We start from the raw sequence: 15,081 nt of genomic DNA, 5'->3' as shown, positions 1-15,081 counted from the left end.
TTTCGGATGAAATGAGTAAAGGGTTAAACCGAATGCTGTGTCAACGCGTCCGTCAGCGTTATACTGGCAGTTTTCCCATGGTTTGTCTGTCAAATTGTCGCTGATTGATGCCTTGACGCAGCATTCTGTTTGGCCCTTAACCCTCCGTTACTCGCGCTGTTGTATTTTGTACAACGCCTGTGAACCGTTAACTTTATCTCGATATATCTCGGGCTCCAGCAATAAAGAAAATTACTGTTTTCAGCAAAGTTGATCCGTAGACCATGATCTTTCAAACGCTGGAAAAAGTTTCATAAGTTTTTCACCAAGTGCCATTAGTATTCGACTGAATTCGGTTAGGTTTTAGCATGCCTATAAATCGAAGTTGGCCCGAGTAACAAAAGGTTAACACTTTCAACTTCGTTGTGGCTTCTATCAGGTCAATCACAAGACTGCCGTTTTTATTATCTTTTTTCAATCAACCTCTGACGAGTTTTTCTTACATGTTTTTTCTTTTTTTAGCTCCCCAATTCACTCTCTCTCTCTCTGTCTCTCTCTCTCTCTCTCTCTTCCTTACATTCACTTCTGACTCCACGTAATTATACTCTCACTCTCGCCCCCGCAAAACTAAGAAGCATGTGAGATAACGTGGTGATAGTTCCAAGGCAATCAATGGTTAAATAACATGTAAGCGTGCATCTCCTTGCTGTTAGTCCATCCAACATCACCCGCTATTCCGTCGCATAATTTTGCTAGCGTCGCTTCAATCAGCGTAATCAGTTTTCTCGAAAAACCATGTTCTAGCTTTATCTGATACAGCTCGTTTCGTTTTACTGAATCGTACGCCGCCTGGAAATCTACATACAGATGATGAGTCCGGAGGGTGGTTGTTATACTCCCGAAAGAGCTGATTTTTATTCAACAGCGCTTGGAAGTGTTTCTTACACCTGGCTGCTACCGTCGTTTTGTTAGTAAGCAGGTTGCCAGCACTGTCATTGTTCATTGCACATCACAGGCATGGACAAATTTCTGCACCTCACCGTTTAGTATAAAATCAGTGTTTCGTTGCTGGCGGATTAGTCCTGCAAGCCAGTGATCACGGACGTTTCAGACGGTGGCAGACTTATATAGATCTGCGAGGAAACGCTTAATAGAGGTTTGAACAGAGCTATTTTGACGCTCTACTGACATGAACTGACAGTCAGCCATCATGAAAAGCTCAATGAACGGCCATTTTTTTGTTTCGTTATATGGCTTTTATCCAGCTGGTAATTGAATGATGTACGCAGCAAACGCATCGCTGATATTGCATCCGACCATCATCTTGTTATCGCTGAGATACGTCTGTGCGCCCACGTACCCCACGACGGGAGAAAAAAGTTGGATGCTGCTACGACGTCCGCCGATTGGAGAATCCTGAGGTGAAAAGGGCCTCTGTCGAACAACTTGGATCTCGAGCCTCGGAGTTGCCACCTGGTGGAACCGTCGAAGAGCAATGGACCGGCAGCAAGAACGCCTTCATCATGACCAGTGATGAAACCCTCGGCAAAACGCGCAGCGGGCGGAGGGAATGGATTTCGGATGAAACTTGGAGGAAGCTCGACGAGCGGAGAAAGGCGAAAGCCGGTATTGAGCGAGCGCGGACCAGATCGGCTAAGACAGCTGCCCGTCAGCGATACGCCGAACTGGAGAGGGCTGTTAAACGTGCTTGTAGACGGGACAAGAGAGCCTGGACTAACTCCCTAGCCAAACAAGGAGAAACCGCCGCCGCCAATGGTGATATCCGTTTGTTGTACGATATTTCTCGCCGCATTAGTGGTGCCAAGATGAATACAAAGATGCCGCTAAAGGACAGAGCTGGTCAGCTACTAACTGACCGTACAGAACAGCTTAAGCGATGGTCTGAACATTTTGAACAACTCTTCCGAGTTTCAAATGTCAGAAAACAAAACCAGCGGCGTATGACGCCTACAGTTCGTCGAATCAATCGCTTGAACTCGGAGGTACCATCGCTGGATGAAATTGTAGCAGCCATCAAGAGTATGAAATCCAATAGAGTGCCAGGGATAGATCGTATATCAGCCGAAATGCTCAAAGCTGACCCATCTTTGTCAGCCCAAATGATGCATCAGCTTTTCAGCAATATTTGGGAAACCGCAACTTTTCCGGTGGACTGGATGCAGGCATATTGGTCAAAGTCCCTAAGAAAGGAGACCTAACTGAATGCGGTAACTGGCGTGGCATCACGTTGCTCTGTATTACTCTCAAAGTACTCTGTAAGGTCTCCAGAATCCAGAAGAAGATCGACGCTACTCTCCGGCGGCAGCAAGCTGTATTCCGTGCTGGCCGAGCATGTGTAGACCATATCACAACGCTCCGCATTATATTGAAGCAGATCAACGAATTCCAGGACTCTCTTCTGCTGGTGTTCGTTGACTTCGAAAAGGCATTCGACCGACTCAATCACGAAAACATCTGGGGCTAGGCTTAGGCGTAGAGGAGTTCTAATCCATCTCATCGCACAACGCCGAAACGATATGCAGAGCAAGTTAGATGACCACTACGAGCGCTCCCAGGCAGCAGGTCTCACAGTCAATGTAGCGAAAACTAAGTCTATGGTAGTGAACACTGACAATTCCACCAACTTCACAGTAGCGGGACAAGTTGAGCAGGTAGACGCCTTTCAATATCTTGGTCTGCGAAACATTTGGCGCTCAAACCAGATCCCTCTACGTACGAAAACCCGAATCTTTAATTGAAACGTGCGTCTCAGCGGAGACAACGCAAAAACTGCAGGTATTCATTAACCGGTGCCTGCAATACATCATTCTCCACCTGGTGGCCTGATAACTGGATATCCAATGAGGAACTCTATCGTCGGTGTCATCAACGGCCGATTGCCACAGAAATTCGTGACCGTAGGTGGAAGTGGATCGGACACACCTTGAGGAAAGGAGCGAACGAGGTTTGCAGAGAAGCACTCGACTGGAATCCACAAAGACAGCGTAGAAGAGGCAGACCCAGAGGCTCATGGCGACGGAGCTTAGCCAACGACATCCGTGCTGTAGACGAGAACCTGTCCTGGCGACAGGTAACCGTCAGCAGTGGAGATCTCTGATTTCATCCCTTTGTTCTGCCGGACCGGCGGACATGGACACATAGGTAAGTAAGTAATTGAATGAACGTTCACCTGCTGACCACCAACGGGGTAGCAGTATCGTAGTCCCGTAAATACGAAGCATAGAGAAAATGTTCAGTCAACAATGTTGTACTTAATAACTAGTTCTACAAATGCTTCGTACATAATTTTTCCAAATTCTGCTTGGCTGAGATGTTACCGATGTCACAGTGAAATGAATCAAAAATTGAACCATCAAGGTGATTGTGCCATACCTGGCAGCTGGCATCTCTGAATTAGCGCAATAAAAAATACTCCGACAACGACTTCGATAAATTGTACAATCGACATTGAAATTGTCCGTTCTGACAACACTGACAATGACAAGACAAGCGCCGCGGTTGTTGATCATCGCAGTCTGTCAATTCTCAGTTCGTGCCTTGCCTGCACTCCTGCCTGCAGTTCTTTGGTTTGTCTAGCTGTGTTTAGATCGTCATTACTTGGAGATATCACTATTTACTTCCTCCGTTTCTATAAACTCGAAATAATTTCTCAGTGGATTTGTTTTGTTTTTGTTAATCCTGGTTTCGTTTAGTTCATAGTGGTATTTTTAGTCCCCGTAGTGTAATTATTTCTGCGAAATTTATGTTAGTTTAATATTAAGTTTCTCATCGAACCTGGATCAGAAATTTCTTTGTTTCTGTGCTTAATTCAAGAAGTAATTGAGAAGCGGATCTTGTTGCATAGGAACTAGAGCAGCTCTCACTCTCGAAACAATAAGATAATGGTGCCACGATATGCAGCACGACACGGCAAGGGGCAATTGGTGCTCGCACAGCAACAGATAGTAACTAATCGACTTGGTCCAGCTAATGAGATGCAAAAATGTATTTACACACAAATAGAACAACTTTGGCAAAGTGGATTTAGTGGATTATCTTCTGATAGATTACTGCCAACTGAGAACGAGGCAGCAATTTTACCAAACAGAAACACGTGAAGCACGGAAGATAGAAATTTCAATTATTTTTCTATAAATATCTCTCATATAGCCCATATCTTCCAATAGAGTTTTACCGTCGCAGCAGCAACAGCAGCAAGATGTATAGCGATGGTCGATTCTAATTGTTCAGATGTGACGGAATGTGCCGTCCGATTGAACAAGCGATTGTTTGCGCTATCAGTCTGATGGTTGCGCCATCAAGACAATTAGATATTGCATGTCTCGCTTATAGAGATGGACGGTTTAAATTCTCTCATTCAGTGGATACTGATAAGTTCTTTTTTTAAACTGTGCTAAGGTTATTTTCCGGCAATAAACTATATATCTGATCTTTTTTTCTGATTTTGGATTATCATTCTTAAAAACTGGTTTCAAAAGAACGGAAGTTGTTTGTTACGTATCGTTAGCCAAACAGTAAACAGGTTTGGCTGCAGAATGACGTGCATGCTGGGTGGGCAACGACTTGCGCGTACACGATCATATATATAGGTTCTTGAAAGTGAGCATTCGCAAAACGTGATTTGATCTCTGTTCAGTCTGTTGATCTGTGCTCGCCACCATCGTCGTCCAGCTGATAACGCGAACCGAAGAAGTAGTGGTAGCTGCCTTTTTCAGTCGAACTCAGAAAATCTACAAGGGCGGCGCATGTTCGCTTCTATAATGAGTCAAGTGGTGTTTGACCAGTGCGATTGTCTGATCAGCACACGGCGCTACGTTTTGAGCAATTTATATTCCATTAAGAATCAGAAGATGGTGTGAAAGTGCAGTTTATGTCTTTTTGTTTTTGGTTTTTGCCAGTGGTGTCATTATTTTGTAAATCAAGATACGGCTGATTGATGTAATCTATAAGGCTCTTGACCTGAGATACGTACAGAATAGTGCCTCAATAGTCAATATAGTATCGCCCAAAAAAAAAGTGCAATCTACAGCTTTTTAATTACGCCAATATTTTTTGAATCATAAAACCGTTTCTTGGGATCGCATCAAATCGGTACCTTTATCACAATCGGGATTACTTTAGAGCTCACGTTTATGAATCAAGCTTCTTATCTAATGATCTGTAATGTCTTGCGGAATTAACCTAGCGTCATTTGTAGGACATTTTAAAGTACTGAACGTAAACTAAGTGCATACAGTACCGATGTACATACAGTGGCTAGAGTAAAAACTAAAGTGTTTGATTGGTGGTGGTGCCCTACCTTACCAAGATGAAGTTCGCGGAGCATCTCTCCGCGCATATCACACCGGAATGGCGCAAACAGTACATCAATTACGAGGTGAGTATTACAACTGTTTAATTATTACTTAGTTTGAGCTCTTAGGTTTGATCCATATTTCAATAATCAATTGCAACAAGTACCTAATAGCAATCACTGCGTGCTTGCATGATTTTATTTGTTACCTTTTATCAGCGCTTAACTTTGTGCCTAATCATACTGACTATCCATAAGATAAAAGATAGTCGTATCGGCTGGACAATAATCATAAGATTTATTGAAGAATCTGTAGGTTGTAAAGCGCGGCTCTTGACACGGAACGGAATCACTACTCGACGGATGGTTTAACTGAATGCGGTACACTTGAAATCACGTGAATTTGCTATGGTTTAATTCCCTGCACACTTTTTTGAAAAATCAATGTTAATATTCTTACTAGAATGAAAAATAGCTGTAAATAAACACTAATTACTTTCGAAATATTTTTGACAAATTGAAAGCGGAAAAAGTCTATGTTTGCTACGATCGTTAATTCGTTGGGCCATTAGAGCACGATTAGCGACGTCGCTAATGAATGGTTAATATTCTCAGGTTAATATAAGCACTGAATTTCCTAAAAAAGAAACAACTTCGTATTGAACTTTCTACTTTCAGCTTTTAAACCGACCGTTCAAATCCCACCTGGGCAGTCAATTATTTTTCACAGTTTGCATATCATTTTTCCCAGTTCTTCCAATGTTCGTTCTTCACAAAAAAATTACATTTACTCCCTCATAAGAAAGTACAAAATAACTTGACCAGTAGAAGTCGATATCAAAATGATAAAAGTTGTAAAAGTGGTAACAACTTTGTTACTCTAAACTATCATGAATTGTGCAAAACTGCTCGGGTAAAAAATTACTCAAATTAAATATACCAACTGTAGTAGACATGTAGTAGGATCCTAAAGGGCTCAGACGATTCTAATTTTTGGATTATGCGGTCGTGAATCGAGAAAGGTGGAGCGCCGAGGTGGTTGTACTGCCGGTGAACTATCAGCCGCAGAAGGCCGTCGAAGGTGAAGACGCTGATGTTGAAAGGCCACTCGCAGGTGTAGTGGGTGATGCTGAAACTATCGTGGACCGTGATTGCTCCACGACTTCCGTTTCTGATAATCGGGTTGCCTGGGGTGTTGCTAATGCTGGCATAGATAGTTTCCACTCGTCGAGCAAGATGCTGAGTAGAAGACGTTGTTTCGCCTGCGCCTTCGTTGTTGTTCTAGGAGCATCTCGTTGTCTGAGCTGATTGAGATGAGATCTGACCAGCTTCCCATTGTCCATCCAGATGTTGTACATCACTGTGCCAATCCTCTCTACTACCGTTCCAGGGAGCCACGACCACTTATTAATTGTTGGCATAAATTTTAGCATATACGGGATCCTTTGGATTGAACGACCGTGCTTTGAAAGAACCCTGGCGGTTCAGTTGCGGTTCAGGAATTGACGGTGGTCGTAGAAGATCTAACGATGTTCTTAGCGGTCGATTGTACATCGCCTCTGCTGGTGACTTCCCACCTGGAACGTTGGGATCTGGTGTGGAACGATAAGTCAGAAGGAAAATGTCCAGCGCAAGCTTGACCGAACCTTCTCCCTCCTGAATTTTCTTAACTGCCCTTTTGAAGGTGTCCACAAATCGTTCGGCTTGACCGTTCGATTGTGGATGAAAAGGAGCCGTTGTCATATGACGAATGCCGTTTTTGCAGCAGAACTCGTTGAATTCCGCACTTTTGAATTGCCTACCGTTGTCTATCACGAGAAGCTCCGGCATCCCCTTATTGGCGAACAGCGTGCGCATGAGGTTGATTGTAGCCTTTGAAGTTATCTGACGAGTGGGGGAAAATTTCCGGCCACCTGGTGTGCGCATCGATGATGAGAAGGTAATATTCTCCGTCCAAGGGGCCCGCAAAATCGGCATGAACTCGCTGCCAAGGAGCCGTTGTGGGACACCATTTCTCCGGTTCTGCCTTCGGTGGAGACCGTGCTGAAGCGGCAATGGCCTTCATTCGCTGTATGCCAGGGTGGCCCTTGTGTAGCTGGTTGAGACACCGCCTGCGGAAAGTGGTCGGTATTACCAGTCTGTCGCCGAACATCACACTGCCTTGAACTACCGACAGGGCATCCTGACGGTTGAAGAACCGAAGCATCTCCGGATCGCTGACTTCGGATTTAGATTTGGGCCAGCCATCACGAATAAAACGGTGAACTTTCCGAAGCAACGGGTCAGATGCCGTCGCTTTTTCAATCATACTGATACTGAGGGGGCAGTTGATTAGTACTATCTACAGATACTGACCTAAACTCTTCCTCTAAGGTGGTACAGGCAACGATGATATCTTCATCTGGTTTGGTGTGCTGATCGATGAGCCGCGACAACACGTCAGCATTACCGAATTTATTGGTCGAGACGTGCTCAATCGAGAAGTCGTAGGAGAGGAGTGATAAAGCCCACCGCTGGAGGCGATTTGCAGTATAGATCGGAATCCCCTTTTTGGACCCGAAAATTCTCAGCAGTGGCGTATGGTCGGTTTGAAGCCGGAACCGTCTGCATAGATTATTGCCAGTCCTTCCCGATCGATTTGAGAATAGTGTTGCTCCACCGGTGTGAGTGCCCAAAAAGCATGCTGAATCACCATCACGTGGCCATCAGGGTACTGATCAGGGTGGCTGATTGTTGCCCCGATGCCGATGGATGACGCATCTGCCGCAACAATGATCTCTTGCTTGGGATCATAGTGTGCTAGAAGCAGCTCGGATGACAGAATCTGTTTGAATTTGTCAAACGCCTGTTGACTTTCCCGTGTCCCTACGAACGTAGATGTGTTTTTGAGGAGCTGGTCTAGCGGGAACCTGAAAGATCGCATATTCGGAACGAATTTTCCGTAGTAATTGATGGCTCCTAGGAATGAGCGAACTCCCGTGGTGTCTTTCGGTGGTTGCATGTCCTCGTTTGCGTTAATCTGCTAGATCTGGCCTGAGGTCATGACGATCTAATAGATGACACAAATACCGGATTTTCTGTTGACCGAAAGAGCATTTTTCCGAACTTATTGTGAATCCGAACTCTTCGATTCGCTGTAGCACTGCTCAAAGATTGCGCTTATGTTCGGCAGCGTTTTTGCCACCCACGATGACGTCGTCGATATAGCCTGCGGTACATGGAAGACCTGCCAACATTGTATCCATCAACTGCTGGAAAGCGCCTGGCGCAGTTTTAACTCCAGGGGGTAGCCTGTTGTACTGATACAGGCCACGATGAGTGTTAATGGTGAGTAGGTGGTGGCAGCTTTCATCCACTTCCATCTGAAGGAAAGCATCCGATAAGTCAATCTGACTAAATACAGTGCAATTAGACAATTTCGAGATAATGTCTTGTGGTAATGGAAGAGGATACTGGTGTGATTGAAGACGATCGTTTAACCCAGTCGAATAGTCGCCACAAATGCGGACGTTCCCGTTGGCCTTCTGCACTACGACGATTGGAGCTGCCCACTCGGAATACTCCAGAGGCGAAATGATCTGTAGACGTTCCAGACGATTGAGCTCTTCCTCTACCGTTGGCAACATAGCATACGAGACAGGCCGTTTCGGGCGGAAAACAGGCGAACAAGCTTCTATCAGCGAAAAATGAATTTTGGATTTGGAGCAGAGCCCTAGTGTGCTGCTGAATAGCTTCGGGTACGCCTTCTGCAGGAAAGCAACATTGACGCTAGTACCACCGACGAAATTACAAAATTTATTCATCGGCAATGACCAAAGCTGAAACTTGTCGATGAGATCGATACCAAGGAGATTTATTGGATGCCTTGAAACGAAAATTCGACCGCTGAGCGTCGTATCGTTGATATCGACATCGGTGACAAACTCGCACTGTAAATGCAACTGATCTCCCGACGCTGACTTGGCCATTTGGCTCGCTGGTACACTTGCTGGCTGACCGATTCTTTTCCACACGACTCGGTCGGACACGATGGTTATATCGGATGCTGTGCCAAGCTGCAAACGTACTGGGGTGCCATTGAGTTTGACTTGTACGTATCGAGGCTGCTGACCGATGCAGTGACGGTCTTGGTAGAGAAACGACGTGGTTGTTTTGATGGCTTACTGGATCGCTTTGCACTCGAACAATATCCTTCCTTGTGACCAAACTGGTTGTAGTTGGCACACCTGTGTCTCTTGAAACTGCAATACTTTGAAAAGTGCATCGCACCACAGTTCCAGCAAGGAGTAGCTGCAGTTTTCCTTTCTCCCTCTGGTGTAGATGGCTTCGGTGATTCTTTGAGCCGCTTCCTAAACGGCTTACGGTGCTGCGGATTTCCTTTGGTAGCTTGAACCTGACCGACGGGCTCGTCGATCATCGCTGTGTCGCTTTTTAAGTTGATCATTTTCTGGCATTCCTCCATCAGAGCTTCAAGGGTGACGTCGTTGTTGTCTTCTATTTTTGTAAGAAACCTGGTGCGTTCCTCCGCATCGAACTTTGATTTCATACCGCAGACGAACATTAAACATTTAAAATGTTGTTCTGAGAGCTTGGATAGTTCAAACTCCACGCACATTTTATTGACACGGCAGGCAAAAGAAACATAATCCTCTGTCGCTGCCTTGCTGACGGTGAGGGTGCTGTAACGTTTCTTGACGGTGGACTCCTTCGTGCCGAAAAGTCCCTTCAACTTCGACACCGTATCTTGGAAGGTAAAATCCTTCGGAGCACTGGGTAAAATATAACTGACATACCTGTAGTGCCCGTTTGTGCCCAAAAGCCGAAGAAGTAACCTCACTTTTGCTTCGTCGTCGATCCTTTCAGCATCTTTCGCAAAAATATCTTCGTATCTGGTATACCACGCAACGAATGTGATTTGATTTTCCGGGTCGTACTGGAGCTCTGATATTCCCAGCCAACGAGTCCAAAATCACTTCCGGATTGGGGGGAACAGTAACTTGAATTGCTGACATGGCATTCCGGAACACGTGTTCTTGCCGCTGCAGGAATCCTTGCTGTTGTTGTGCAGATTCACGATGCTGCTGGAGGAGCTGGTTGGTGACGGCCTGCTGCTGTTGGAGTTGTTGCAAATTTTGCATGATGATGACATCCGTGCGAGCCTGATGTGGAGGGCTCATTTGCATAGGCTGTTGCTGTTGCACTCCAGGAGGAATCTGCTGCTGCTGCTGTGTCCGGTGGTCGGTGGTGACCATTTTGCTGCTGATGCAGGTTAGGTTCCATTGTGCGTACGGTGTGGTTATTCAGATCGCGTTAATCGCACGAAAAACATTCGAAAACTCGCGAAATCGTCGCCACTTTTGTAACCGTGGACGAGGTGATAAATATTGAGTAAAACTCATGTACTTGACGGTTACAAATAAAACATAATTACTTAGATAAAAACGTGTTCTCACGTTAACAGTGTCGAATGGAATAATAATGATCACTTCTACCGCTGTCACAGTGACATCAACCGAGTGACAGGCGGAACTGTCGCTGGAGAGCCCTGGTGGCGAATCTGTTTAGGGTTGCCAGTTGACCCAACACTAGCCTACATTTTAGTCTAGCGTAGACTGTCTCCGCCATCCCAAGATTTCTAGAAATGATGTCGAGGTGAAGGCTAGGTAGCGGCAAGTTTTACTGATCACATCTTCCTTTTCTTTAGAGGCTTCTTTGATCCGACGAAAGCTAATACATTGGTATCGAGAGGAACCAGTTTGATACCTCTTCCTCCCTGTTTAATTTTCTTGAGTTTTATTTAAATTTTATTTAGGTACCGTCTCCAGCGTTGTCACAACGATGACAAATCAGATCATTCTTGACTTCTCTCGCTTCACGTTATTGCATACCAAACGATAATGTTTTGAGGAAAAGATTACCGTACTCAAAGCGAAGCGACATTTGCCTCTTTAGGTACATTCGACCGGTGATACTCTTGCGCTAAAACACGGGGAATCCCATCCCGCTTTTGGAGTGGCTCGATTCTGCACATATTCCAGCTGGGAATCCCTAACAGCAACAAGCATTTCTAATTCTGCTTCATTCGCTTTTCGCGATTGGCACCGTTATGTCTGACGACCTTCACCCCCTACTTCCCTTAGGGTATCCAGATTTTCGACGAAAGAATGGATGTCTTAGCTAAGATCCTATAAAACTCAGAGCTCACCTAAACTAATTTCAGCACACATTTCACACTTACTGAAACTAATTTGCAACCGAATGTTTGTTTTTTTTTCCTTTCCCGCCCGGAAACCGAAAACACGCCAGGAAATGAAAGCAATGCTGTACACCACCGTCGAGGAAGCCCCCGCGGTGGACAGCGTCGAGGAGGACATCATCAAGCGTCACTTTGCCAATTTCGACGAAAATTTCTACCACTACTGCGACGAGGAACTGAAAAAGATCAACACCTTCTACTCGGAGAAGCTTGCGGAAGCTACGCGAAAGTATGCTGCCCTGTCGGCCCAACTGAAGACCATGCTCGAGAGTCAGCAGAAAAGCAAATCCAAGGGGCACACACTGAAGCGCATTAATCTTCCGTATCGGAAAGCGCAAGAATTGAAGCTTGCCTTTAGCGAGTTCTATCTCAGTTTGATTCTGCTGCAAAACTATCAGAACCTTAATCACACCGGCTTTCGGAAAATCCTCAAAAAACACGATAAACTGCTGCGTTCGGACAATGGCCACCGCTGGCAGAAGGAGCAAGTTGAGACAAGTCACTTTTTCACCAATAAGGACATTGATAAGTTGATCAACGACACGGAGACCACGGTTACGACGCAACTGGAAGGGGGCGATCGTCAGAAGGCTATGAAACGTCTGCGGGTTCCCCCTTTGGGGGAACAACAGAGCCCATGGACCACGTTCAAAGTAGGTCTGTTTAGTGGGAGTTTCGTTGTCCTGTTCATAGCTGTGATACTGTCGGCCATATTTCACGAGAGTTCTGGGGAGAACCTAAAGATTGCCTTCCGTTTGTACCGAGGACCGTTACTGTTGATCGAGTTCGTGTTCCTGATGGGGGTCAATATCTACGGGTGGCGATCGTCCGGTGTGAATCATGTGCTGATCTTCGAATTGGATCCTAGAAATCATCTTTCCGAGCAGCATCTGATGGAGCTGGCAGCCGTTTTAGGCGTTGTGTGGACTTTGAGTTTACTGAGGTGCGTATGTTGAATATTGATCGAGCAATCGAGAATGTAAAACGAGTTGATTTTTTATTCATTCCACATCGACGAACAGCTTCCTGTACAGTGCCAGCTTAAGCATACCGCCGTACGTTAATCCGCTGGCTCTGACGATCGTGATGATCGCATTTCTGATCAATCCGTTCAGGGTGTTTCGATACGAGGCTCGCTTTTGGCTGTTGAAGATCATCGGTCGCATGATCGCGGCTCCGTTTTTCCACGTCGGCTTCGCCGATTTTTGGCTTGCCGATCAGCTGAACAGTCTGGTGACGGCGCTGTTGGATTTTCAGTTCCTCAGCTGTTTCTATGTGACCAACGGAAACTGGCTGGAGGCGGGAAGTAAGAAAATCCTTACTTTTTCTAAAGTAATTTTGGGCTGATCTGTTTTTTTATATTTAGACACTCGCCAGTGCATGGAGGAAAGTTTCATAATACGGCCAATTGTGAACTGCTTGCCGGCATGGTTCCGATTCGCACAGTGCCTTAGACGTTACCGGGACTCGAAGGAGGCCTTTCCGCATTTGGTAAATGCGGGAAAATATTCGACCACGTTTTGTGTGGTTATTTTTGCCACTCTCAGAAGTTTAAATGCTTGTAGGTTTGCTTGAGGCTTTCTTGTTTCAGGTTGTTATTACATAACACTGTTTTATTTTAGCAAAATACGAAGACGCCTACGATAATCCGTACTTGTGGCTGTGGATGTTAAGTTCGGTTATATCTTCCTGCTACGCGTACACGTGGGACATCAAAATGGATTGGGGTTTGTTCGATAAAAATGCTGGTGAAAACACTTTTCTTCGAGAGGAAATTGTCTATTCGACTCCTGTAAGTTCTAGTTCAAATCAACTGTGTAGAGTTGTTCTAATTTAATTTTTAGTTCTTCTACTACTTCGCGATTGTCGAGGATTTGGTGTTACGGTTCGCGTGGGGTGTCGCGTTCGCTCTTACCGAAAACAATATAGTTTCCGGAGACCTGATGACCTCCGTTCTGGCACCGTTGGAGGTATTTCGACGCTTTGTGTGGAACTTTTTCCGTCTGGAGAACGAACATCTGAACAATTGCGGCAAGTTCAGAGCGGTAAGAGATATATCGATCGCGCCGATCGATTCGAACGATCAGATCATTATTCTGAAAATGATGGACGACGAGGATGGCGTAACCAATAGGTGAGCATTTAAAGCAGTGCTGGACACTCAATAAACTAAACTGATTTGTGTTTTTTTTGTATTGTAGAGACACAAAACACAGCCGAGCAAAGCATAAAAAGACCAAAGAAGAAAAGAAGCCCCTCTTGCCTGCTTTTAAAGGTTCCCTGCAGGATCTCAGCATAGACATCAGCAGCTCGAAGAAGCTGTAAATCGAATCTGCTCAATAATCGATGTTTTTACTTTTATTTTAATAAGACAAGAAACCAACAACAACCTTATTAGAGTTTGACCAGACGAAGGAGTAGGTACTTATGTTAGAATATTTGAGTTTCGAACAAACCGGACGGTCGTAAACAATAGTGAGTCAACGAAACAGAGGAACCTCACAGTATACGAACAACAGAAAATAACTGAAAAAAAAACCGATGACTTAAGCCACTACTGTTTGCGATCATTCAACTATCAAGTAGTATGTTTCCCCTTTTAAAACGTTGGTTTACAAATAGCTTAGATAGCCAATTCCCACATTCCTTCTAGGTTATGTAACGTGTTTTTAGAAAAAGATTAAGCGAAAACGTAACGAATTTTTTTTTTCTGTAAAAAAGTACAGTAGCTTTTAGAACCAGTTAAAACTCTTGAAATGCCTGATAACAAAACAACGTGTACTTCCATTTTTACCGATTACAACAGCGCTGCGATAAGGATAGCAATTTAGGATAGTGTTTTCAATGCGAAATTTTCTATTGTACAGCTAGAATAACAAAAAAAAACTAAAGCAGGATGTCGATTTTTTTTTATAGTTTTATATTGGTTCGGCAGTATTATGGCACCTTTTACCGAAATGTTTGTGCTTATTGTTGATTCCCCACACATCCATCTATAATTTTAGTTTCATCATCTTAGTTTCGTTAACTGTATGTCGAGTGTTTATGTAGTAGGAAATGCATGAATTTGCAAACGAAGCAATAAAGATATATTTTTACCATTATTGTTGAGATTAACTATCTTGTTTTTATTAGCAGGCAAGCAAAAATGATTTGTATTTACAACATAAAACTAGATAGAGCAAGTTTGTGATGTCATTCCAAGAGCAATAAATTTCTTAGAATATACGAGAGATGTTCTCTTTTTTATTTCAAGCATTTAACACTAAATTAGGCTTATTTCTTGTTATTTCCGAGTACAAACCAATTCCGTGACAAAATAACCTCACTTTATTTTGGCAATTTTATTGCATGGTGTTTGAACTTAAATTCGATATTCGTATTTGCCGTTTTGATTGAGGATAATGCGCTAGGCTGGTGCTTTGCGGACCTGCGGTAATAAATCCTTATAGACTCTTGGCCAGTAAACTATCTTTATTTGGTACCTCGCTCCAACTGAAGCGCGACGTGCGAGCAACCGGAGGGAATATCC

The 15,081-nt window shown here is 44.4% G+C and overlaps 1 protein-coding gene across 7 annotated transcripts; it reads left to right on the top strand.

Annotated features, from left to right (window-relative positions):
* Positions 1–3,568: 3,568 nt before the first annotated feature.
* On the top strand, positions 3,569–14,796 carry LOC128736983 (xenotropic and polytropic retrovirus receptor 1). 7 transcript variants are annotated; one of them, XM_053831536.1, is made up of 8 exons: positions 3,569–3,721; positions 5,198–5,377; positions 11,600–12,492; positions 12,572–12,855; positions 12,916–13,110; positions 13,172–13,341; positions 13,394–13,683; positions 13,751–14,796. In XM_053831536.1, exons 2-8 carry the CDS (start codon positions 5,309–5,311, stop codon positions 13,872–13,874), a joined length of 2,025 nt encoding a protein of 674 aa, XP_053687511.1. In that variant the 5' UTR covers positions 3,569–3,721; positions 5,198–5,308; the 3' UTR covers positions 13,875–14,796. The 7 variants fall into 7 exon arrangements, with proteins under 7 accessions (XP_053687511.1, XP_053687504.1, XP_053687520.1 ...); XM_053831529.1 differs by having other exon boundaries at positions 5,186–5,377; XM_053831545.1 differs by having other exon boundaries at positions 3,569–3,744.
* Positions 14,797–15,081: the final 285 nt, after the last annotated feature.

This window comes from Sabethes cyaneus, chromosome 1, assembly GCF_943734655.1.
Source record: "Sabethes cyaneus chromosome 1, idSabCyanKW18_F2, whole genome shotgun sequence".
Classification (NCBI taxonomy): Eukaryota; Metazoa; Arthropoda; class Insecta; order Diptera; family Culicidae; genus Sabethes; species Sabethes cyaneus.
Note: the sequence above shows the minus strand (reverse complement) of the source record. Positions and strands in the feature narration are given on the sequence as shown.